General features: G+C 40.6%; 1 protein-coding gene across 1 annotated transcript in view; it reads right to left on the bottom strand.

Moving 5' to 3' along the window:
- The window catches only part of PTPRR (protein tyrosine phosphatase receptor type R), a 152,232-nt gene that overhangs the window by 47,828 nt on the left and 76,745 nt on the right, over window positions 1-27,659 (bottom strand). The window contains exons 4-6 of the mRNA XM_086461953.1: window positions 24,712-24,867; window positions 16,862-16,972; window positions 10,055-10,317 (exon numbers count right to left, since the gene is read on the bottom strand). Coding sequence (XP_086318079.1) covers window positions 10,055-10,317; window positions 16,862-16,972; window positions 24,712-24,867 — 530 coding nt within the window. The remainder of the gene's footprint in view (window positions 1-10,054; window positions 10,318-16,861; window positions 16,973-24,711; window positions 24,868-27,659) is intronic.

Genomic DNA, 27,659 nt, shown 5'->3' with positions numbered 1-27,659 from the left:
AGTACAGCTATTTTATGAAGATAGGGCACTGATTTGCAGTATCGTCTTGGATCAGTCACTTACTTAACCAATTCATGTCTCAATTGCCTTAGTATGAAAATCATAAAAAGAGTTCCTGAAACATCTTGGCCGTACTCAGCGAAGGTTCAGAGTCAAACCAAACTGATGCATCAGCTTGGATGTGATGGCATCAAAGCAGACGAAACAACTCTAGCAAGAACCTAGCTGAAATGTCAGTGTCATATGAAATCAGATACTGCCTCTGGGCAGTATTTCTTGGGCTGAGCCATTCTCGTGGCATACTCTGGGCATCCTCATCTCTCCCATGATGCTATTGCTTCTCTGTTTCCTGAGGCTTGCCTGATTATCTGTATGCATCTACTACCTTGTCTGATGTTTACATTGTTAAGGTTTTGCGATAGAGGGTCATTTCATTTTTGTGTGTATATGGAGCCTTGCACAGAGGGATCCTGATCTGTGACCGAGGCTCTCGGGTACTATATCAACAAAAACCATAGAATCATAGAGTGTATTGGGTTGGAAGGGACCTCTAAAGGTCATCTAGTCCAATCCCTACAATAAGCAGGGACATCTCTAACTAGGTCAGGTTGCTCTGAGCCCCATCAAGCCTGATCTTGTATGTCCACAGGGATGGGGCTTCCACTGCCTCTCTGGGCAGCCTGTTCCAGTGATCCACCACCCTTATATTAAAGAACTTTTTCCTAATGTCCAATCTAAATCTACCCTTTTCTAGCTTAAAACCATTACCCCTTGTCCTATCGCTACGAACCCTTGTGAACAGCTAAAAATGCTAAAGAGAATTTCCCTCATGAGCTGAGAAATAGCCTGACCCACTGATTTACATGCAGTATTCTTTGGGGAAAGGTGTATTTGTAAACGGGACATTTCTGCTAGCTAGCAATCTTAAGCTTTCTGTACATACCAGCTCTGACCGCATAAGAGATCTCTGCTGAATTTCCAGGACTGTTTTTTTTCCAAAAAGAAGCAGTATAATTAGTCAACTGTCATAATTTATAAGTGTTTTCCTGACACTGTACAGAAATAAAATGAATTATGATTGCATTCAAAGAAGAGATTCATGGCCTGGAATATTAACTGATGGCTACAATATAAGCTAGATGCTTAGTAAGTACTGTCCAGTACATCGCTCCTGCAATTCAAAGATATACTTGGATATTTTATATTGCAGTTTTGGAGGTGCTTTGATGTTTTCCTTTTCTTTCTTTAACTGTGTTCTGTGTCTGTTCCTAACATTTCAAATTAAGGGGAACTGAGCTAAATTCAGCTTTAGGCTGCTCTGCAGAACAGCTGGCCAGAAGGAATGGCATGATCAGTGAGAAATATGTTCTAAAAAAAGAGGAAAGGTGAATATTTCTGTTTTAATTTGAGGTATTGTCCTTTTTCAGATATTAATAGGAGCATTCAAGGAGACTTTTATAAAGCCCCCGAATCTCAAAAATCAACCTTTCTTGTAAATTTCAAACCTCTGTGTATCTGATAGGGATGCTCCCTTCTACGTGATTTTTTATTGTACTGAAATCAGTACCTCTGAGTTCTAGTCAAGGACTCATGAGATGCAATGTACCTAATCCTGCTTATAACACAGTCTCATCATGAAACTGATTTTCTTCTCCCTGTCTTTGTCCCTTAGCATGGCATTTCCAACTTTCCGATGTGAAAAGGCAATATATTTGGTTATAAATGTCACAGATGGACACATCCTGCTACGGGCTGAGCCGAGATACTCTGAGCATTCAAGTTCAGCTAATGTGGATCTCGTCACTTTCCCAGATGTCCCCATCTGCCTGCATATTAGGACAGATAGTGAAGCAGTCACAGAAACCCTGCCTGGGATGGTTGACCACAGAAACAAAGCAAAGACAGAGAGGAGCTGAGGAAATCAGTCACTGGAAAATTGTGTCAGAGTTTAACCCTCTGACCAAACGATGCTTAAAAACCCGAACTCAATGCTGGACAAGACAAAGGGATTACTCACACAATTCAAATTACTCATGTGCCCAGGGCAACAATGGCTCGTCTAATCCTAGGCCTGAGAATCATTTAAATATTAACATGGATATTTCCCCTCGGTTTCTGGTGCCGTTACTTTTTGAAAGATCAGCTGGACAAATCACTGCAAAACCACCAAAACTGTCTACCAGATGGCGGACACTGATTAATTTGTCTTAACTTAAGCCAAAAAGGAAGAAAATGCGATGGGTGGAGCAGTAAAGACAAGCACAATCAACATCCGACCAAACAGGGTTTCCTGTCACCTTGGGAACGACACTGATTGGCACTGAGGTTTCCTGTGTACAAGCTAAAACCAGTAGCAACTGGAGTAACAAGAATAAATGCCAGATAAGAGACCTGGGAATATAATAAAATTATTACAAAATTCCTGACTAAGCCTCACAAGACGGTAAAGGCAAAGCCAAGAGTAGGCATGGGCTGTGTGCTAAACTGAGCACTCCCTGGCACCTGAGAGAAGAGGACTACAAAGCTGCACCAGAAGAATTTCTCCAAACAAGGGTGGGCTAATTTTCCTGAATTGTTCACACCTAGAAAAGAATGTCACATGCCTTGAAGAGCTTTTAGTTCTTTGCAAGAGGGAAAAAAAGGCACATGGGACAATTTAAAGCAGAGATGGAGCTAGGAGTGGAAATGAACTGTCTGCCTGCACTAATGCGTAATCATTTGCAAGAGGTGCTAAAGACACAGGGAAATGGACTGTGGGTGTAAGTTTGGGCCATGGTACATAGTTATTTGCATCCAATTATTTAGATCGTAACTGCCAGAGAGTTTTGCTTCAAAGAGTTCTAACCACGACCAAAACACTTTCTTGACCAGCCAGGAGTCAAATAGTTAAAATACGGTTTTTAAAGGGTCTTTGTTAGGCTGGTGCCTGAGTTCACTTCCCCTCCAGAGAAAGGGGACAATTCACATTCCTGCCCTCTTCCTACATTGTAGATAAGCAAAGACGTCTGTAATGGGTTGGACAGAACAGACGTTTGTGCAACTCAGAGGTCCAGCGTTTGCAAAAAGTTTTCAGAGTGACTGTGCATGAACAGAAACGTTACACAAATGCAAGCTGGAGGTAAAGCATTATTCTCTCTCTAATCATGAGTCCACATCCTGCACTGAGCAGGAGACCCTCAGTGCTGGGTCCCACCTCCCCATTATTTAGACAGACCAGTCTCTCCCACTTCGGTAGCCCAGGTTTTCAGCCCTTGCCCTTACCCTGTCACCCAGAGTGCAGGTGCCAACAGTCACGGTGTGGCCTTCCAGCTAGTTGAGATGGCCTGAGGAGGAGGGAAGCCACGCTTTGGGGAGACCCTGTACCGAAAGGAGCACTACTAAAAGGCTGCCCACTGTCAGAACTGCTCCCCTCATGTCAGCTGCTACACCAGCTGTACACATCTTCATGTGCAAACTGCATCTGGAAAAAGAAATTAAACAGTGCCAGGAAACAATCCCAGGCACTGCAACTTGGTAATCGATATCGCTACGTTTCGAGCATTGCAGCCCTGGCTTGTTTTTAGCCTTTGCCAAGAAGAGCGCTCCAAAGCAATTTACTGGCACAGTTTGGGAACCAGCACACGCACAAACCATCCCCAGTAGGCGGTTTGCATCCAGCCCCCACTCTTCTGGAGGTAAAGGGAGCTTGACAGTATGGACACGAACTAATCTCTGCTAGCTGGCCTCAGCGCAGGAAGTGTTTCTGGGTGTATTGAATTTATTAGTGCATCTCACAGACCAGGACAGAATATAGCTGAGACGTCTGCCAAACAAGAGAAATGCATTTTTAGATCCTTCAGAAAGTGGTTTTTTTTTTTTTTATTTTATTCTCTCATCTTTCTTAAATGACACGTAGGACTTTTACTGTACTTCACGTTAACGTTCTCGTCTTTGCTACACCTCTTCAGACGGACACATCAGCCAGCCAGTCTCAATCCAGTAGTCAGTACTGTGGCTGGAGGAGGTTTATGTGCCATGTCCAAAGTGCTCTAATGAGTTGGTGGCAGAGACTGACAGGAGCACAAAAATTCCTGCCTCCCACCTCAAACTCAGTTTACTGGCCCCTGGTGCTTTGCAAATTACTGCTGATAGGATATCACTGTAAAATTGTTCTCCAGCTAGTACTTTTGTGTCGGCATATAGCTGTGCTTTGAACAATTACACTGACATTTTCCTAAAAACAATCCCTAGGATTTAAATTAAGAATGCAGAAAGCATATTGAGCGCCACACAATAGGGTAAATTTATCCTCCAAATCTATGCAAAGCTAGTATATTTTAGCCAGGAAATTCAAGGTCCCTTCCTGTAAATATATTAAGTTCCCATGCTTGTGTCATAAACTACAAAATCTGGCACGTTTACAGTAGTCCAATTGCAAGGTACTACCCTCTGAGCATTGCTTGAAATGATTACTCACAATGGACGGTTTTGTATAAAGATAACAGATCAGCAACACCATAATTATATTTGCAGCAACTGTGCTCTGTGATCTAAAAATCAGAACAGAACCAGAGAGGATTGTTGGAAATTTTTCTCATGTATTAGAGCAGAGATATGGTTAAACAGTGATATCCTGAGGTGCAGCTGCCGTTATACTAGTGAAGCAAAGACCGCATCAGGTTTTTCACCCTGGTTCCAACCAACAATCTTGTGAGGTTGAACCAGGGTTTTTATTTGGCATTGTTAAGATAATGGTTCATTTTAACAGATACTGTTTTTCTAACATCAGGAAAAAAGGCATTACAGTTTGTGTTTGTCATCCACAGCATTTGTCATCCCGATGGCAATTGACTTGGCACAGAAATTGTATAGGTGGCTGGCATAATAATTTAATTTGTGTGTTTGTGCAGAGTAACTAATAAAAGAGAACAACTACTGGTACTAACATTGGAATTTTCTTCCACCTCCAAACTTGAAGCCCAAACTGTCCATGATTTTCTCTGTAAAGGTGTCAAATAAAAGATGTTGCTGAGGAAGGATGCCAAAGCCAGAGAGAGAACATTTATTGTTCTCATTATTTGTGTGACTATGTGTCTGAGTACCTCCTGTTAATACATTTCCTGATTCAAACTTTATCTTTCGGTGTGAATTCCACAGACTAGTATGGGTTATCTGAACACTTTCTTTCGGTATTTAAAAATTTATTGCCTTTCTTTTTCATCAGAGTATCTTTTTTTTTTTTTCCTCATATTGTAAGAAAGTGGACAGGGGTGAGCATTTAGCAGTTTTACAATACAGTATCTTAACTTTCATTTCATTATACTTACAGCTTACAGGGAGCTTTACTCACTGTATGTCCACTGAATACTTATTAAACTGGAGAAAAGAATTCTGCTGTCAATTTACAGGCATCTTCAGGATAGTAAGCCAAATCTCACTGGTTACAGTCTATTACCTGTGGCACAGGGTTTTTATAGTATAGCTCTGGTTTGTGGGGAAGAGTAACATCATGCACAGTTCTCACAATCAGAGTTCAAGCCAAGATTCAATCCAATCCGTTATGTTTGTAGGGAGTTACACTGGACATTGATTTAGGTGATTTTCCCCCTAGTATCCTCTCTTCTGTTGCCTACTGGTCTTCTCTAGAGGTTGCAGACTTGGTTGAACAGTGTATGTTGAATGATGAGAGAGAGTAGCCCTCTCCCCTCCAGTTTTGCTCACCCTGGCTTTGTGTGTCTTCCTTTTCACAGAGTATCTTCTGTTTTCCTGTGTCCCAGCAGTGCTTCCATACCATTGCAGAATTCTTTTGTTTCACATTTAAAAAATATTTTATTATTTCACTTATCTGCTAGATTTTTGCTCTATTTGCCAAACTTTTTTTTAAATGTTATATTCTCCACTCTCTTTTCTTTATTTGCAGAGAAAAAAAAACTGAGCATGAAGCACTTGTAAAATGTCACTTGGTCTGAATGAGAGCCCTGCATGCCCCTAGCATCCTGAGGAGCTCTTCCTTTCAGACAGAATAATTTTCCAATGAATATATAACAGACTGAGAACACACAGTGCTGTGATTTTCCCCACAGATTATTTAGATGTAATACCAGAACTAAGCTCACAGAACCAGTGGCTGGAGAAAAAGTAAATCCAGTTGTAAAACAAGTAAATACTGTGCTGGTGTGGTAACATATTTATATTTATATCCCCACTATGCTTATGTTTTAACAACTCACTGCTTGTTCTAAGAATCTTCAGTGCTTGCCATATCAGAATGAAATTTAAAATATCACATCCCACTTCACCAGATTCTGATTTTGGCTGGGATCATTCATATCAAGATGAATTTTGGGCCAACCAACAGAATAAAATGAAGCCTTACTCTGTGGAAGGAAAAAGTATATATTATTCATATACACCTATAAAAGCCCAAGTAGAAAAATAAACGCTGATGCAATATTCATGGCCATGCTCACGTAAGAGAAAAAGATCATTTACATCCTAAATGCAGGCATTGGCGCTGTGATATTGTGACAGTTCATCACCGAAGACACCCACAGGAGAACAACATTAGCTCTCCCACTCCTTCGGTCAGTAACAGCACTGTGTGGGTTGCTGATGGAGAAGGTTTTTGCTGCAAAGGAGCAGCAGTTGTGAAAACACCACAAGAGAGCAACTTTGAAGCATTCTGTACTGAACAGTCCAGAGGATGCCAGGAGGCTCTGAAGACAGCCCTTCCCTTGCCTGCCTCAGCATCTATCTATTAATTGTAATAGAAAGGGGTCAGTGCCTCTTTATTCTAACAGCCCTCTCACCTCCACACCTGTCAGTCCATCCTCTGTTCCCGGCCACCCCCGCTCCATCCCTTCCCCAACCACACGCTGCACATGGGCACACAACCCTGATCAGCATCCAGGAAAACAACTAACCTCCTGAGGCCGCTGGGCCAGTAACCATCCTGGCTACGTGACCACTTTCCCTCCTCCACGAGCCGCAGCCAAGGCATGAAAAACTGCAGGCCACTCTGATGGTGGAGGTGGGGGACTGCGGGTGGGGGGTGGTAGTACTGCCCGCTGGCTCTAGCTGTCACCCTGCCCCTCCCAGTCTCGTCCACCGCCTCCTCCAGCGAGGTGTCGGCACTGGGGCTGGACATGCCACATAAAAATCACTGGCATTCTACACATTTGATAGTTAAAATGTTGCATAACCGGCTGGGGAAGCTGTGTCTTATAGAAATAGCTGAGTAAGCCTTTCCAGATACGCAGAAGAAAACATACATGGACTTGGCTCTGGTATTTAGAAGCAAAATATATTTTAAGAAGCTGGACAAACTCCCAGAAACATTTTGATCTATGGACAGTTGTCAATTAACAATTTGTCTGCCTCTGTACCCAGCAATGCTATTCCTGTTAAAAATTGAAAGGTTCAGAGGGCCAGATGCTGATGTGGTGCTTTGTGAAAACTCCGTTCCACCGTATTTTTGCATTTAGATGTGCTCCTCAAAGCAGCACTCAGTGTGCAGTGCAGGGAGAGATTGAGAGGCAAGCATCACCCGGCTTTTCTGCCCCATCCTTCAGAGGTACTGCCACAAACTTCCCATCTAGATGGCTAGTCACAGCGGTTGGCCCACTCCCTGGTTTGGCCCACAGACCATCAATTTCTCTTTGAAGAGATACGGTTCAGCCTGGGTCATCCTAGGCATTTCATGACTACAGATCACACTTAAGGAATCAAACAAGGGAATCTGGATAGTTAGAAAATACTGCTCAGGAATCACTGCAAGCCATCTGGCCAAAGGCATCTCAATGCTAAGTTTGTCAGGGAGCTCTCATGTCCACATTAGCCTGCCAAGAGCTTCTTCCCCTGGCAGAAACCAAAATCAGGGTAGCAAACATTATTGAATGGGTGCCCCCAAGCTGTGGCTGTGAGCAGGAGGGGACCTTCAGGCTTGATCCCACTCCATACGGACAGAAAAAGGGCTGCGAGCAGGCTCTTTTGTGCACAGTGTGCTGCCTACAGTGTGCAGACCCATGCTGGAAGGTCCACTGCTCCCATGTGTAATGAGGATGTCCCAAGGTTGCCTAGTGCAAGGTTTTTGTGGGGCAGAAAGGTGGAGAGAGGTTTTAAACTGTCCACATACCTGATCATTATATGATGTCTGAGGCAAATGTGTTGCTTTCTGCCTCCAAAGCATCTGTATGTCAAAATGTGTGTAAATTTGTTCATAGTGCAGGATATAGTAAATAAATAAGAAATATATATAAGATTAGCTGCTTATTTCAGAGGAAAATAAGACAACCTATTCCCTAAAATTCTCTCCATCACATCCCCAGACCTTCATGTCACTGAGCTTGAAATAAATTTAAACTATCATTTCTTAGAAGTGGACTTGGACTGGTGAAGTATAACTGTGTTAAACGTGACAGAAAGAACAGCAGAACGGGACGTTATCACAATTGCTTTCCCTTTTTCACAATAGCCTATTAGTGTTCTTTTACAGTAGAAACTGAAGTGCTCAATTCCTTCAACTTCTTTTTCCTTAGTAATACGCTGAAATGCCTGGTTTATTTGATCAAACATCAGTTTTATTTTCCTCTTTGTATCTCAGCTCTCCATTTTGAAACATCTGACTCGGAATTTTGTCCTTCCAAAGGATGAAATTTGGTTTACGAGTATTAAATGCTGAGTTCCTATCTGTGGTGGTGGAAATTAAGATCCTAGATCAACAGTTTTTCTTCTCTTTCTTTGATCAATGGAAAAATTTCTTCCCTGTTCCTTCAGTTCAAACTCCCTCTACAAATTTCTTCACCCCAATCCCTCTCAACTATTACGTATGCTATGTTAGGTGCCAGGTATTACAAACTAGCTATGTGATCCCCATGCTCATGTGCTTTATTTTTAGAATCTTGAGGAATTAGAGCAACTATCAAAACGTATTTACTTGCTTCCTCCATTCCTTATTTTTTTAGCTGCAGTGATATCACTAGATATTTTATGACAGCTCTGCCTTTCAGCATCTTTTACTCATGGAAGAATCAGTAGCCCTCCCTTAGCTCTGTCTGTGGCTCATAAAGCCATTGATAAAATCTCTGTCATTGAAATCCTGTGGTTCATGCTGAATCAGGGTTACTGCTCAACTCTGAGAGTCCTCACAGACAAGGCTCCGCTTGGTCTCCTTTTCATTCTGATTTCCCTGTCAGATCTGCGTGGCGTCTGTTCTTTCATTTGTTGTCTGTGCTGGGGCAGAAGAGTTCAGTTGTGCGGCTGCATGCTGCGTTAGTTATTCAGAGCACTGATGCTTTATGAAAGCAGCCTGCAGCCATCAGGCAAGAAATTATATAGGTTTCTAAGAGAGGAGAGACAGATGTCAGTGTGCATTCTCCTGTGGGAAGAATAACTAGTTTTATAGAAAGAAGACTGGCCCAGTTTTTGAAAGGTAGAATGAGTGGCAAGGTTTGGTGCTCAAGTATTTCTGAGGAGCTGCACACAAGGGTTGGGTTCATTACTAATTACTTCTTTCTCTTTTTTGTAAAGCCTATAGATCTTGGACTGTATCCCGATCATCATAGAAATCCGGATTTAAGAAGAAAAATTATCTCAAGGTGATAATGGAAAGACTGTCTGAGATTGGTAAATGCACTCAGATGGTGTAAACAGTTCTTCTTTCTAAGTTTCCCATGTGCTGGGGACTACCTGAAAATGAGAACATCCTTTGCTGACAAAACATAACCAGCTCTTGTGCCCTCTGACAGGATCTCCAGGATCAAAACAGGCAAAAATCAATGGAAAATTAAAAATTATTTCTTTAGAGTAATTGTTGGAAAAGGGAAGAAACAAATTATCAAAACCAATTCCAGTACTGCAGTTAATCTCAGTCCAAACTTCTGGACCTTTGCTCATATGAAAAGAAAAGGAAAGGAGAGAATACCCATGAGATAGGTATTAACACACCAAAATCCCAGTTCTCAGATGTCTGTATGGCAAAGTCTCCCATTCATTGACAGAAGAAACACATATGAAATCATGCAACATGAGTATAACAAAGCAGAATAAATCCTGAACGTGCCAGGCACAGTCCTACCTTTCCTGGAGCCCCACAGGTTTCATTCTGAAAGGAGATGGACTGGCACACAGGGGAGGTTTGAGCTCAGGGACACATTGGCCTTGAGGGTCCACTACAACATTGACAACTTTTGGAGCCTGTTCAGGCTGGACCATGCTGTTGGTGGTCTTATACTCGGATTGGGATGTCTGCAGGGGAAGGGGCGAGAGGTGGATCTCCTGCTTCTTTTCCTTCTCTTGTCTCAGTGACAACTGGATCTTCTCCTTTAATCTGTACAGAACCTACAGAAATAAAGAGGAAAACCGAATCTCAATTCCCTGGTAAACAAGGCAAAGAAAGTATCACAGATGTTGGATAAGATTGCTATATGTGCCTTTCATTCCTAGAAGGTAAACCACAAGTTGTGTTACATTGTGTTTGCCACAACAGGATAAATATTTCTATTACATAAACCACAATGTGTACATGTGGGCAGTAGGGATTTTACAGTTCTCATCCTGAGCCAGTAATTATTTGTATTACCAGCAGTTGTATTATTAAAGGGGCAAATAACCCAGAATGGAAAATAGTTACAAAAGACAGTGTGAAGAAGGAAATACTGATAAATAGAGTAATTGTAGAAAAATTTGCAAGAATTTTAACACTGGAGAAACAATGGCACAAAATAAAATAGATGCTCATGATATATCCAGGTACATGTTTCTATTCATAGCAGCCTAAATTTGTTTTAGAGCAGATGTTCTTAAAATCTCTTACTCATTTTGCATGTTGCTGACGGTTGAACAGAGTAACTTTACTAGGCCGCTTTTGTAATGGTAGGCTGCTACTACTCTGAAATACTTCTCAGGATGAGGATATCTCTCAATATCCTCAGAGAAACATAGCCTGTTCTGGAATAAAGCTGAAGTGTGGGCTATGAAGCTATTTAACCATCTGTTCAGAAAACTGTGTTTTATATTGACGTCTGAACACACTGTAATACCAGGATTCTCTGTCCACCTGTTGCTTATGAACTTGCATGTCAGATATCTGCAGCAAAAGCTTTTCAGAAGTTGTACTGATCCTCTTCCACTGAACTCTGTGCTGATGTTGCTGTACACTGGCTTGGTGAGGGCTGGTGGGTAGTGTATGCTCGGTAATGTCACTCCAGAGGAACCTGTATCACACCTATTTAACACATCTTATCTCTCTTGAGGGCAGTGGAGAAAACGATTTCTGAGCCGCAGTTGTGCCATTTTCAAAATGTCCCTGAAACTTATGAGAATTACTATCATAAGTATTGAGTATTGAGGGTAGTGAAAGGCACCTAAACAGCTTTTTGAAGGTGTCTGCAAATATCTGTTACCCTTATACCTTCTACTCTGCTTTATCTGTTTCCATAAAGCATTCTAATTGAACCATGGTTTCCAAAGACATAAAGACAAAGCCTAGACCAAAGGTTTTTCTGCTGCAAGTCAGAAGCTTTTTGACAGCCGTTGCTCTGCTAGCACTGCACAAAGTTCTATCACTCCATAGCTTTCCAGTGAAGACTGGATATAGCTGATGGGCTTGTTTTTTCAAGGATTAGCATTAGAGGTTTAGCTGGGAATTGACCTAATGTCATTAGCAATACACCCATTAAACAAGACTTAGCTATGTAAACCATCTGTTCATTCAGAAGAGTTTGGAATTAAATTGCATGGATAAGATAAGGGGCTCTTTGCCATTATTTTGCAGAAAAAAATGGCGCTACTGTGAAGCAAGGACATAAGTATCAGTAAAGATAAAACAGGAGCTTGAAATATTTTAAGTCTTTTTTCCTCCAGTGATTGCTTTGGTTTCATTTGTTTGTGGTAAACCACAGATATACAGCTCATACATTCATGGTCATGACAATGTTAACCATACCTTCTTGTCACATTGATATATTTTGACATAGTTTCATCCCTTGGTGACCCAAGGAATTATATTTTCGACTTCCAAAAACCAGATGAGTATTACTTCATGTCCTTTTTGATACTCTTGTTATTAGACCCTAGGAAAAAAAGATAGCCTGCCACCAGCAGAATTTGAAGAAATGCTGAAGAACCTAATTTGGTCTAAGAGCTAATTCACTTTCCTCAGAAAGTGTGGTCAGGGCCATCATGTCTTTAATGAATTCCAGGTGAAAGTCAAACAAACAGAAATGGCCAAAAAGACAGTGACCAGCCCAAACACCAAGCTCTGCAAAAGGAACAATTTAACTGTAGTCACGTTTCAGATCAGTTCAAACACATCTGTCAGTATGGGTGGAAACAGATACAAAGCCCCTAAATTAGGAAAACTATTTTACTGATACTCCAGAAGATTCACTATAAGGATAAGAGGCATGGAGCAACTGAACAACACAAAATACTGTTGTTCAGGGCACACAAAGTGATCACCTGCAATTTTTTCATACATTAAGCCTAGGGTTCAAAGCCACAGTCCGAAAGGAAAATAACTCTTCTTTCTGCTTCCTCTTTGACTCAGCTTATATGGAAGAATGACAGGGTGCTGACAGCATGACATTCACTCCTTATATCCCTGCTCAGATTTCTGCAAAGCAAAGCTGACATGTTATGCCCTAGCTTGGCCAGTACCTCCTAACTACCCATTCAAAATACCAGTGGAAACTGCTTTTATTCATCTTCAGAGATCAACAGGAAATCTCAATGAAAGAGCTACGTCTCCAGAACAAAGACCACTCACCTGGCTAGAGATATATAGGACACCTAGGACTCTATAGTAAAATCTCCCAGAAACAATGGAAATTAAGACAGTTCACTGATCAAAAGCATGCCCTCTAACAAGTACTGATAAAAATGTGTGTGAGGCTGTGTGTTTATCTCTGCATGAGAAGAGCTACTGTGTGTGTGTATACATGAGAAGAAAATGAGCTAAGAAAATTTCCCTCAAACCCTGGGGAAAGGATGAAAGAACAAAAATACAATAGATGTTAGTGATGTTGTTTGCTGCATTACTGGGAAGCATTTGGATACCATGATCTGAAATCACTATGTAAGTTCTATAGAAGCAGAATAAAAGAATTTAGACAGTCAAGGACTGGTTTATAGACAAACACTGTAATTTCAAGTTGTCTTAAACACACTTGCAGTATGATAAAAATACCTACTGTTAATTTTGATTTAAACCTTTAAACTGGCAAAATCTAAAGTTGATAGGCCGATATTAGTTAGTTTATATATCCTATAATCAAAGTGCTTTCAGAGGTCCTGCACCACATTATGAAACCTGAAACTTGTAAATTTAAGGACAAGAGATGTGTCATGTGAAAATTTGATGCTGTAATGCACTTTTTTGTATTCCAAAATACAATCATGAAGCTGAAAAAATATTTATCATTTAAGTAACTATCATCTCCCCAAAACATCAAATAACTGTTCATAACTCATAAAACACCAGAGACAGTAGTAAAAATTTAGGTCCTCACAATTTCTTGACAAAGTAAAGGTCATGGAATCATAGATTCATAGAATAGTTTGAGTCAGAAGGCACCTTTAAAGATCACCAAGTTCAACCCCCCCTGCCATTAGCAGGAACATCTTTCACAGGTTGCTCAAAGTTCATGTCTTTCATGATTTTAAATGAAAAAAATCCTACTTTTTGATTATTTTTCTAGTGGGTAAAAGAAAAACGTTTAGAAAACTCTCATATCACAATAGCTACAAATATTTCGTAATCTGAAAGTGATACTTCCAGACTACACAGCAGATATGTATATGTACATTTTTTTTTAAAAAAAAGGATATGCAAACATACCAGTTTATTAAATCAGGCAAAATTAGTAAGAAATATGATAGCAAATAATTTAACTGACTGACAAATATTGTGTTATTTAGTAAACATCTGGTGATGGTTCAGTTATTTCTCCATCTATGTAAAATAAAAAATACAGTTTTACACATAGGAGTGCTAAAAATACTTATTCTTGCTTAGCACTTTGCATGGAAAACTTTATGAATGATGTACAATGTTCCCAGTGGAAATGAGCCCATGGTCAGCCCATGATGAGGAGAGCAATGAGCTGTGTGTTGGCTTCCACACATGATGAATCGCTCCTAGGATGCAAGAGGTACCCATACCATGACAACAAGGACTAGCTGAGTAAATATATAAAATGACCTAAGAGGTACAGTTTACAAATTTGAATTTAGCTCATGTGCTCCTGTTTAGCAATATTCTGCACTGTTGATTTTAACGTATAGATGCCAGATATTTATTAAATTCCAGCCAAGCATTAAGAAGCCTGAAAGCTGTTAATGCACAGTGCACTCTCAGCACAGGGAAGCATCGTGATTTGTAAAACCCAGTTAAGAGACAAGGCTGCACGTTTTACAATTTCTGGTGAAATTATGCAGAAAAAAGCAACAACACTGACAATTCGGCTGCCTTACACTGGGTGCTGATGATCATCATAATCATCACTTAAAGTACTTCCTGCTCCACACTTTAAAGGACACTTCCAAGTCATCTACAGATGCAGGCTAAACTTTCGTCTTTTGGACCCTTTAAATAAGGGTCCAAACAAGCACTTATGGACAAAGAGGTGCTTAGCCTCTAACTTCAAAAAAGAGGCTGCATTTTGGTGAGCTCATATGGTTGTTACAGCCAAAGCTACTTAGGATGAGTCCTAATGCCTGACTCTAAAGCTGAATGGTCCAATAGACTGCAATGACTGAATCTGAAATACTGAATTCCCACTTTTCATAAATCTGCCACTCTGACACACATAAAGTGGGATGAAAAGCAATATGTGAGCTATTTGTTAGCTTTATAGATTGCATATACGCCATGTACCAGCAGGTCCTGGTAAAATCTGAGCCAGTGTCCATTTAACAGTATAAACTGTAGCACACGTAAAGATACAGGTTGGACCTGAGAGGGGATGGAAAGGGGAATGCCTGCAGAAAAGACCACAGCATCATAGTAAATCCATTTGGAAGGAACTTCAAGGAGTCTACTAGTATTTTGCTCTGCCCTAACTCCAGATCAGCTACATCGAAAATATTCTAATGAGGCAGCCAAATCACCCTTTCAAAAAATCTGCTTCTTTTCTAATCTGCAGTGGAGAAAATATTATCTTCTTCCTCACTGCAGCCTTTGAAATCTTTCTATGTTTGAGAACTACCATGTTTTTCCTTGCTCTTCTTTTCTCTGCCATAAATAAAACAAATTATTTCATGTCTTCTGTATCTCTGATCATTCTTGTATCTCCTCTCTCTATAATTGCCTGACATTTTCCACAAGTGTGGTACCTGAAAGAGACCACAGAGAATAAGGCATGACTACAGCCAAATTATTACCAGAGCCAAGTTGAATGCAGATCTTAGAGATCATATATCCTCATTTATACATCCCAGAGCAAGAAGTGTATTTTTTGCAACAATTTGATGTTACTCATTTACTTCAGTGTGTGCTCTGTGGTACTGCTGAAACTCTTCCCACAGAACTGTCGTTTTGCCACATATTTCCTACATTGTATTGATGCACATGGTTAGAGCTATTGTCCCTGCCAAGCAGTATTCTTGTTACTTCCCAGAATATTAAGAATATTTTAAGAATATTTTAAGTTCTGATACTGTCCTCCATGATGCTTACAACTCACGATACCGTCTACACATTTCAAAGAATTAATGAAAATACTGTGTAGTACCATCACAAGGACATACAGCATTTTCTATACCCTTCTAGTTAAACAGTCAGTAATGACCAAAATATCTGCTTCTCCAAAGTAAAAAGTTTGAGTAAAAGTTAGTACTTCTACAGTTACCCTCCTATTTTTCAGTGACATGGCATGGATAAATGGAGATCACTAGGAAGTGAAAATTATATAAAGCAATTATTTTAGTCAGAAAATAAGTGCTTTTTCAAATCTTAGGGAGAATTAAAAGCTTAAATAAGATTTTGTTAGAAATATGATTGTTTATTAATAACTTCAGTTTGAATATTCTTTCCATCTGAAGGTTGTAAGTGGGAAATGCACCTAGGTTAAAGAAAATTAAATGCGTTTGAAAGCAAAATATGCCAAAAGATACTATCTGTTCGTAAGTGCTGAGAATTGTCATAGAATTTAGCAAACCCTTATATTTATCCACCACAGAAGAAATATACAATTCAGAGAAGGAAAACATGTGGTATACAACATTGGAAAAAATGCAAAAATTACCCTATGAAAGTCAGTAGTGGTGTAGTGTTTTTCATCTCCTGTGTGACCCTTGTGCATCTCATGTTCAGCATGAAACAAGTATGTCTAATGCCCAGAAACCTGGCCACTGAACTCATACAATGTGAAATGACAGCATTGTTCAAAAAGATGATCACTCCTTCATGTACTTACTAGTCATTTCAGTTTAAAATTTTTATATTGGATTCATGAACACAAACACACACTCTAACAACTATGCACTGACAATATTGTATCAATGTAATGTCGTTTTTACTACTCAATAAAGCTGAAATACAGGCAGCTAATGCGACTTCAGGGATCCTGGGACCTTAGTAGGAAGGCTAAGAAGTCATCACTCACGTCACTACACAGTTACTCTGCAGATTTAAGAGCCCACTATGTATTTCTTCAGCTTCCTTCTAGTTACAGTCTTTGCTTGGACATAAAATATATCAAGAAATGTGGTTCTTCAGACTTTGGCTTCAGAGCATTATGAGAGTGACCAACTCTTTCCTTGTAGCTGAGTTTTTAACAGCTTTGAGAAAACACCTCTCCTGTAAAGAATGTGTGACTCTATCCTTCAGACTAAGAAAAGCATGAAGTAAAGAACAGCAAAAAAATATAAAAAAGAAACTTACCATTAAACAAGTTACTAGAATGACAAAGATGCTGAGAAATATGACAACCGCATAAAATCCTTCTTTGCTCCAGATTTTGTCTGCTTCACGCTGGCCTTGCAAAACATTTTTCTTTTTTAAGCAATAAAACAGAAAAGGGGAGAGAAAAAAAGTTACACAGTAGCGTGCGCAGATTAAATAGCTCTCGTCAGGCATTAATCACCCTCCTCAGCTTTGTCACAGTTCACATTCCACAGTATATGGCACTCACTTTCAACGCTGCTATTTGCACACCCAGCTCGGCTACGCACCCTGCCTGCCCTCTGTGTGTCTGTCTGTGCGGGCAACCCAGGGTTCCCAATGCTACGCGGGATGATCTAAGACTTATCCGTGGCTGGTGAGATAACCCTCCACTGGGAGCCACGGGCTGGTTGAAGGTAAGCAAACAAGACCCACGGTCTTTCTTGGAAACTACCTGGCTCATCAGGTAAAAGGGCAGAGCTCTAGCGTGGGCTGCGGGAACCACTTGCCCTGCCTCTTTCTCTCCAGCGCTTATCTCCAGCCCCAGCACTTACGTGCCAGCCTCAGGACTGTTTCCACTTGACACAGGAGCAAAGAGCAGGTGACTTGCCAGTGTGCCTTCATGAGCCAGGAAGCCCTCACACTGTCGCCTTTAGAGTACACATGCATGCGCATACGTAAAAAATTCCGATTATGCTGAAAGTAATCTCATTATCTGTCTATCTATAATTCTGATTATGCTTAAAGTAATCTCATTATCTTCGGGTTCCTGCTGGTAGTACGTTTCTAAAACAGCTGTGCACGCTAAAATTTCCAGAACTCTTGGGGAACCCCTGGGGATTACAAAATAATAATAATAATTGTAAAAGCGTTTATTTTTGGCTTTATTGCAGTGTGGGGACTTGGTTGGGCTATTAAATTACCAGAGTTTCGCTATGTTTCCAAATAGAAATCTGGTAGTAGAAAAAAGGGTACATGCACCCTCAGTCTAACTGCAATATGTTATTTAGAATAAAGTACATCATCTTGTGCTTCCATGACCGTAGTTTGGTAGACATAGCTCTCCCAATTTTCAGCTACTTGCTTTTCTTTTCTTAATTGTGTATTTTCAGTACAGTTCTCAGACTGAGTAAAACCAATTTTCTTAAATTCTGGTTTCCAGTGTAAATGTTCAAGTCCTCAGTGCTTCCCTTTCACTGAAATTCCCTAATGGCTTTAATTAAACTTCTTGTTTAACTAGTGAGTTGTCTTCCCATCTCAAAGTGGCTTTTTTTTCCTCTCTGGGGACGTTGCATAAGAGGACTGGGCATTTTCCACAGAGAAAAGAGTTCCTCCATTTAAAGATGGGTGGCTGCTGACTGGACCTGTGTAACCGCAGGGACCCTCTAGCACTTTACATGTGTACTTCATGCTCCAAACTCTCCTCAGCCATGGTAACTAGCCTGCTCTTTAATATATCAAGTAAACTCCTTTTGACCATCAGTCTCCCAAGCATATAAAGTCCTGATGAAGTTGAATTTATGGTGAAAGGCTTGCTGAGGAGGAGATCATAGCCTGTGGAAGAGAGGACAAGCTGAAAAAAAACCTGCTGCATGCTGGATCCTGATACAATTTTCACAGTCCTCCTTTCAGCACAGGTTTGTGCCCTTCTTGCTTTGAAAAAGGCCAGGACAATGCAGATTAAAGTCAATGCAGATGCAAGACAATTCACAGGTCATACTGCCACAAAATGCAAATATTTACGGAAGTATTTGGTAGCATGGTTAATTTACAGACTTGCTTGCTAAAAAAAAATGCATGTGTATAACTGGGCGTTGACTGCTTTAGAACTGAAAGCATAAAAAAGAAAAGTTTTCTTTTGAAGTCATAGCCATAAGGATCAGAATGGAAACCCTTTACCCCATTCTGCTAAACTATAGAAACACACCTTGTAAAATTAGTGTATTTGTGTGCGTGTGTGGTCAAGTAGTGTTTCATGATCTGGACTTAAAAGTATTGAAGGTATTGTCAGTTTAACAGGGTTTATAAGTGTCAGTCTTGTGTTTAGCAAGCAACTTAAAAACCATGATTTTCAAAGACAAGCTGGAAATCTTGCCAAATATTTCTGCAAAAATTGTTCCTAGACATTCGAACAGCGTTGCCACTCTAACGGGGTGCAGTTCTCTGTGTAATCTGCTACCACAGCACAGCAAGGTTATTCTGCTGTGCTCGTGGCACAGGACTCGGGTCCCAATGCTGGCTCAGAGCCCAAATCTACAGCTGCTCTGCACTCAGGACTGCTCCTGTTGAGCTCCGTGGGAATCCCACGGTGACAGCCGGAGCTGCAGCTCTGGCCCATTAGCTATAAACTGAGCGTTTGACCCTGGGTGGGTTACCTGATGGCTTTCCATTGTTTCAGATCTCTCAGGAGGAAATCTAGATAAAAAGCAGGAGCTGAAGGAGAATTGGCCATGCTGACCTTTTGTAAGTGAGTAAATGGGGTTTTTTTTTTTGTACCTCTTCACTGAAAGGACACATACGCTAAAAAGTAAAGTAAGAGCTAATACTATTTTTTGACTCAATCGGTGAGAGATTTAAATTAACTGTAAATCATTAGTGTCAAAAAACTTTTAAAATATTTTATAATGGATTTCATATACATAACTGAGTCTAAGAGAATTAATCCCTGTGACATCTGTCTAATGGTATGTGTGTCCAGGATATGTCCTTCCCTGATTTATCTTTCTAAAAATAAAGTTCAAAGAATATTAACAAATGCTGTAAAAAGGGGAAAAAAAAGTATGCCACAACTTAAACACATCTGACATACAATTTTGAAACACTTTAGTAGTACCTTCACCTAACCAAGGAAATCTGTCCCCTGGATCTTACAGCAGGACAGCAGAATCATTGCTTAAGCTGCTCCCTAGTGACAGGAGAGGCTGTGACCTGCAGTAACTGAGTCATCTCACAATAAGGAATTGCTTTCTGAAACGTCAGTGCTGCTCATTCAGAACTTTGTTCCCTGCTCTGGGAGAACTGATAAGAGGGACGGCAATTGCCACACTCACTACAAATTGTTGATGCCCAGGAAACAAGCTTGCAAGATGGCCAAATGCTAGGGAAAAAGAAAAACAGAGAGGACATCGGTCCACGACCATGGGCAATGAGGTCGCGTGCACAGAAATGAGCCGTGTCTCAATTGACTGGTGTTACTCCACATTTCTCTCACTCAGTTGGGAACCTTTTCCTGCCTGAGAATCCACTAAGACTTTTGAATAGTTTTTCAGGAGTGGGAATGTACCACTGCCATCAGAGGGCAGGAAGATAAACTCAAACTAAGCTGCAAAAGGCACAGCTGATTAAGGTGGGGGAATACCAGAGCAGGTGGGATGGCAGGGGAGTTCCAGTAGCTTAAATACCATCAGGTCTCAGAGCAAACCTGACTACCGGGAGGAAGGCTTATCATCATGTACATCATCAAGAGCATCATCCCCCGGTGTTTGAATATGTTCCCTAAGGAGTCTCCACAATCAGCTGAGTCATTCAGGCAGAATTAGCCAGGTTAATTTAAACAGTTTAAATTCAGCATAATTCAAGGTGGGGAAGATTCAACGTATTCTTAACAATCCCATGCTATACTAACCTTACTGAAGTGTGCTTGCACAGGTATCTGCTTTGCTCTGAACTGGAACAAACGTGCTTATAAAAATCATTTTTAAAAAACTTTTTGGGAAAAAAAAAAGACATTAAATATCCCCTCTGGCCTTTCTGGTCCTATTATGGAAAACTAATGGATTATTTCTACAAACAAGTAAAATGACCAGCCAGCTTTTTATAATAACAAGAGAGATATTGACCTGAAGCAGTCACTATAAAACATGTGCATGAAAGATCCTGCCAAGGTATCAGGAGCTGCCAGAAAAGGTAAGTCTTTGCTGGAAAAGAGACGAATTTGCAAAGTGGGTCAGTTAACCCCAATTAGTTCCTTGGGCTGAAACACTAATGAAAGCATGGCAAGCTGTAGTTCTGAGCTCAGAAGAAAGCTTACAGGGAGCTGGGGACTGAACTTCAGATCAAGAAGGGTTCATCGAAGTTCACACTAAGTTGCCTTGTTTTTTCTGCTATTTTAACTGTGTTATCTAAGGCAGGTTATGAATGTCTGCCAAGAAATCACTTCCACCCCCAGTGAAAACGTGTGGGAACGTGGGTGACCTCTCAGACTCCCAGGACACTGGATAATAGCCACTCAGTGTCTCCCATGACAAAGCCTCCCCAAGGACTCTACCTTACATGCACATGTAATAAAGCGGTGTGATTTCATGTCAAAGCTGTCAGGCCTGCAGGGCTCCAGTCCCTGTCACGATGGTCTGGATGCACCCCGCACGTGTAACGCCACATCTGCCTCACCTGATCACAGGAGCACATCCTTGTGCTCTGGTTCGTCCCCAGGCGCCTCTGTTGGTCTAGGCTGTTGTAATTTCTAAGCTATTGGTTTTGATCACTTGTCCTTACGATGACTTACGGTTTCTGTATGCTTTAAGCACATGATTACTTCCTTTGATTTCTTTTCTAAGAAGTTAATATCACACACTTCAAAGGCAACTAACAGAAGCGTTGTACAAGGAGGCTGCAATGTTACATTTTGGCATTGCATAATTTTGGCATGAACTCTGGAAATTTCTCCTTTAGTGCCACACATTCCAGCTGGCAGTTAGCTTATCTCTCAAAAGACAGTATCCCTTATTTTACTTACTGTAACTTCAGTTTATTTTTGTCATCCAAAAGCACTTCAAGTCCTTTTCTACTCTACCAAGATCTGAAATCCAGCTGTATTTTCTTTTTTTCTCTGAGCACAATTTAAAGACATTAGGAAGTCAGGATTCCCATACCATAATACCATGGACTGCCCGAGTCATTGAATGTAGTCTCACCAACAAGCACCAATTCTGTAGTTTGTTCTGGGGAAGTCTGGTCCTGGCCCTGATATGCACCATGGAGCAGAACACAATCCCAAATCCCACTTCAGACACAAACTTTAGACCATAATAAAAGAGCAAATGCTACAACTACAATAGGCCATTGGAAGAGAAAGGAAGAGAAAGGACATATGGAAGATATTGCCATTGCCCTGAAATCACAATGACTCTATTAAATCAAATTTTCACATTCCCACAGGTACATATCCTGTTCTACACCAGGCAGCAAAGGACTCTAGTGGTTCTGACAACAAAGGCATATAAGGAATCTGCTCTTTCAGCTACCGCAGAATAAGAAACTAGGATATGAGTTTTGAGACAGGCAATTTAATCAAAAATAGATCAACCAGTCATTAATGCATTAGCAGATGTGAACTGGTAAACTATTACCGGATGAATGGAAATGTAGTTCCAGTCACTTACATCCACTGAGACTTTTGCTGTTTATGGTATCAGTGGGCTGAGACTTAAGCAGAGAGCTTCAGTTTTCCACTTGGGTTTTTCTACGTAATCTTGGCAAAGTTTCTTAGGGCAGGGTAATCTCCCCCATCATTAACCCTCTACAGCTTGGGGTCTAGTTTAAGCTAAGCCTTGTTAGGTAGAATCAACCAAGAAATCTCAGGAGAGGTATCTCAGAGATGGGATGAGCTGCCTGCTGAATATTCTCTCTGTTTACTGTAGAGAGTGCCAGTAGACGTTCAAGCCTTGGGCAGCTCATATTGAAATAGGCAGCTGAAAAAGGAGACAAATTCCAGTCCTAACATCTCTGTGTCATCCACCCACCTAGAAAGACGTGGATAATGCCTCCTTTTTGCACAGATACACTGACAGTACACATACAATACTGGTTTTGAAGCATTCAGACTTTTTGGCAGAACAGTGTACAATTTATTAGCTCATGATTTAATTAGGATTGACAGCTCAGGAATACACACACACAATGGGTAAAATAATGTCAAAGCTATGTAAAGCTTTGTATAACTATATCTTCCTTCACAGGTTTGCCTGTTTACATTTTTTTTTGCTATTACTTTGTTTGGCACGATTTGTTCTTAGAGCAAGTTGAGAGAAGAGTAAATAAACGGTTAGCAGCTGAACAAGTAAAGATTATATGTTGTTGTCTTTTAGATGCTGTTTTCTCTGAAGTCTTACACATGTAAACAATTTATTGATATCCAAAAGGAATACCTATTAGTGCAAAGCTGCATGATTTTTTCAGGATCAGGGCCTTAGCTGTATAATCTGCTAGCAACTGAAACATTAAAATAATCTCTAATTTCTTCAACAGTATTAGAAGGAGTTAGAGACTGCACAACTTTCATTCTAATAATCCTTTTCTAAATTATTCCATCTGGTTGCCTACATTTTTTTCCCAGAGAGAATATTCAGATATCTGAGCACTCCAGATTACTGAAATGTATCTAACTCAAGATCTTGAGTTCAGCGCTGTGTTTTTTTCCAGCATTGCTTCATAGCTTGTTGACATTTCTCCGTTCATCTATTATTCATATATGTTCTTGTCCCATGTCTACCTGAAGTGTTATTTGTAACTGAAGTACTTGGAATAGATAATTGCATCTATCACAACCATCAGACTCATGTGCTTTGGTAACAAAGGAAATTCTGACCTAAAGGAAGATTAGCTCGGGTCGCTGATGGATGATATAAAGATCTGATTTGACATTTGGACAGCACTGCTTGGCCTCATTTCGTATTAAAACAGCTGAAAACTGAGAATCCATTCATTTTCATAGTGGCAGGCTGCATGTAAAATTGCATTAAACTGGCATTGGTTTTATAATTGATTTTTTGCACCAAAGACGTTTTCCAGGTTCTTAAACAGAGACAGAATACTTAAAATGAGCAAAAGCATTTCTAATTGGTAGAAATACAGGTGAACATTACAGCCAGTACTACCTCAGCAATGGACTAAACATAGGTTTGGAGATAAAAAAAACAGGAACTTTTTACCCATAGGGAGAAACATGGCTCATCAGAACCTCTCCTTTTTTCCCCACTTTTTTGGATATAGGCATCTCCTCTGTCAAAACGGGAGCTTCCATGGAAAATGCTGATTTTTGACAATGTGTTTGAAGTTATTCAGACCTCCCACTGAATTCTGGGGGTCTCCATACATGACACTAAATAAAATGCAATATGATGTGACCATGTCCATGAGCTCAGTGATTTCCTTTCCTGAAGGCCTTCACTTCTTTTCATTTGCTGTGCACATATCAAGTGGTCAGCCCAGAATTACATGTCCATCTCACTGGTAATGTCTGGGACACTGCGGAGATGGCAGTGCAGTCTCTGCTTTGAAAGAGATTTTTTTTTTTCCCAAAAAAGTGGATGTAGTCGTACAAATAATAGCTACAAGTTTTATTTTTTGCCCTCTTTTTGGAGCAGATAAACAAAATAAATGTCTCACTTCTCCCGAGAACAGAAAGAAGCATGGATACAACATACACATTCAGTTTTTCAAAATGATGCCAGACACGAGTTACATAGGTAGTAACGCTCACACCTGACATCTGCATTTAATTTATCTCTCTACTGAAACTGTTATGCCTGCAGACCCGCATTAATAGACGAAAAGTCCTTGGGCCCATTTCCTTTAAGGCAATTGATGCATGCTTAGGATCTAAATTCCGATTTCAATGGTAGCCCAGCTGTGTGAGGAGGACCTGGATTAATGCTTAAATAGCCTAATGAAGTTAAAGTAATTAAAAGTAATTTAACAGGGCTAGCTGTATAATTTGCCTTATAGCATTAATGCCATCTTAGCTTATATATTTCCTGCCTCATGCTTGAGAGCCTCAGCCCGAAAACTACCAGGGATGTTGTAACTGCCTAATCTGTAAAAAACTACAGGTTAGAAAATTGATAACCAACCTCAGGGGATACCTCTGTTATTCCAAACTGCGATAAACTCTGATGCAAAATGTTGATATTAAGGGAACGCAGCACTTCTTCAGATGGGAGTGCCTCAGAAATTCCTGTCTTTCTGTTCAGTGGAGACACAAACAGTTCGACGCAATTCTTCTTCCCCTAGGAAAACAAAAAAAAATGCAGAATCATAGGAAGGGTCTGAGATTAGATAATCTCTGCTGTCTGTAGATTGTAACTATAATTCCAAAATCAAAAGCATGTAATATAAAGCCTGCAACCTGCTCTGTGAGGAGAGTATACCTATTCCAACTCCTTAAATCCTAGCTGACCATTCAAGAAAATGCAAATACCATACGTGGGCATGTGTGCTTTTTCTTGTTGACAAGGTGACTATTGACAAGGTACCCTCTTCCTGAGCCTAGTACCATTAAACTAGATAGGTCAATGTAACATAGTGAGAGGAAGAGCCATGGGACAGGGTCAAGGGCAAAGTGCAAGCAGGAATTTTATCAGATAGTTCATTGATCTGAGCTGAAGTGTAGCTCTGTTTTAGAAGGTGGCTCTTGAAGAGGAATGCTTAGTATAACGCTGTGGTATTCTGGCACTGCTTTCTAATCCCATGTCAACACACTGCAGACACATACCACAACAAAGTATAAAGTCCTTTTAGTCGACTGCAGTGTAACTCCTTAAAATGACACAACAAAAGGAAGGGCCCAGAAAAGTTTTGTTTACATTTAATGGGTAAATTGGGAATGCCTACTCTCCCCTCTATTAATTCCTGCCCTGGTGTCTTTGATGCAGCCCTGGTAGCCCAAGGGGTGCTGTATTAGTGATGTCAATGGTATTCACTCCATCGTAAGGGAGCCAAAGGTGAGACTGCCAGACGGTCCCTCTGGTTGTGATAGACTAGAACAGCACCTGCGACCAGCGCTCCAGACAGTACTGATGTCCCAACAGGGTGTGGGATCCCAGCTTCCCCAACTTAGCAGAGGCTGTAATGTAGAGTCCAGACCTGGAGAGTTCCACACATGCAAGGTAAGCATGGCGCTACGACCTGCATTGCTGCCTGCATAGGCAAGACCCTCACTGGTCTGGTTATTTGCTATTCATTGTTATGGGGTAGGAGAGATCAGTTCAAACCAAGATTATCCTGATCTCTCCCTCCTCCTTCCCCTCACCTTGAACATGCATCATTATCATCAGTAAAGTGAATAAAAAGACATTTTTTGTAGTTTTGTGTTCAGAAGTAGAGCTGCACAGAACGAGACGCTTTCAAATGTGTTTACCTAAATCTGCCCTCTGTGCTCTGACATGTGCCACGGGTCCATCTGCTTGATAAGGTTGGTAAGGACATTGCTACTGGTGGGACTGGGTGTTTTTCAGTGGAGCTATCTAGATCAGCAGGGTTATAGAGTGAAAACAGACCTACAGGTCTGGAATGTAGGTTCAAGGCAGAGACTTTTGTCGAACTGAAGAAGCTGATTTGAGGCTGCAGTCCCACTCAGTCTCTGATGTGGGTAGGTGGCTGGTTCTGGGTGTAGGTGGCAGGCACGAGGCAAGGCTTAGTGGGGACACAACATTCCCAGTGTTTTGTGCCTCCTCTGTTTAGGAGTTCCTCTGCCCATCAAAAGGCCTTTATGGCAGGATTTACCAGAAAGGTTAAAGAGACACTGGAAATGCCCAGTTAATATTTCCTGGCCCACTATGTGTTATATGTAAGAGGTTAGCAGTCCCTCTTCTCTCCCTGTGCCCAACCACATCCTGGCTGCTAGGCTCCTGATCACTTCTGAGAGCTGCTTACTTGGGAGGGAGTCAGCTTACCTCACTCCAATCACCTGAACTACCTCCAAAGTTAGGGGAAAGGGACTGGCATCTCTAGAGAATGACTTAATTAATCCTAAAATAATTGAGATCTCAATGTCTGCCTCCTGTTAGCCTTCTCTACTTTGCTTTTACAGGGAGCCTAGGTGAGTAGCTCAGACTAGGCTGAAGTGAGGTGAGATGAATTTTGATATGCCCTGCTTGCTTGCCAGCACTCAGCATGAGAGGAACTGTCTTGTGTTAGAAAGATGTGAAGTGGGAATAATATCTCCTGAGATATATTTTTCTTCCTTGTGAATTTTGACTGTGTTTTATTTTTTGACCAAATAGGCCAAAAGTTTGCTTGCTTTCTTATATCACTCAAGTATTTACTCATAGCAGACCTTTACAGATGTTGCGAAGACTAATTAATTACTACTACTTACTTTCTGAGCTGTATGCAGGTGCAAAATGACATTACCTTTTCCCTTAGGTCACAAATGAGAGGAGAAAGGGAAAAGCTATGGAGCTGGTAGCAAAATAAACAGCGTATTTCTTCTGCTTAGTTACATAATTTCCAGAGAGCATAGTGAGAAAGCTACTAAGTGATTTAGTATGTTCAAACACACATACCAAACTCTGGAACACTTCTCTTTTAATTGTGCTTTTCTCTGAATATGTCTTTCCGCCTTTCATTCTGGTTAATGCAGGGGACAAAGAAGATTTAGCATCACTTGTCACCAATGACTGACATCCCTGGCAAACATGAAAAGGGCTGCATTGCATTCCTATTGATCTTTTCTGCTGTACTTCTCGTGTGATCCTTTCTCACAGAGATATTATTTGAAGGAGTTTAATAATCCTTTTTGATGTATACAATCCTATCAAGCTATCAAGGCAGGAAGTACTTTTATGCTGAACCTGCCAGTTTTCTTCCTTAATATTCAATCTACATGTATAATAAAATAAAATAACTCTTCTTTCCTCGGAAATGTGAACTGATTGCTAGATATACACACATTATATTGGGGTTTTCTTGCTTCATGGCAAAACTGTCATAAAAAGATGACAGCGTTAAGAATGTGTGCTCTTAACCATACACAGAAAACCATATAATGACAATTGCTTTTAAAAAATCTTTGTTGCTA

The sequence above is a fragment of the Leptosomus discolor genome, chromosome 1, assembly GCF_034619465.1.
Source record: "Leptosomus discolor isolate bLepDis1 chromosome 1, bLepDis1.hap2, whole genome shotgun sequence".
Taxonomy (NCBI): Eukaryota; Metazoa; Chordata; class Aves; order Leptosomiformes; family Leptosomidae; genus Leptosomus; species Leptosomus discolor.
This window is presented reverse-complemented; position numbering and strand designations above follow the sequence as displayed.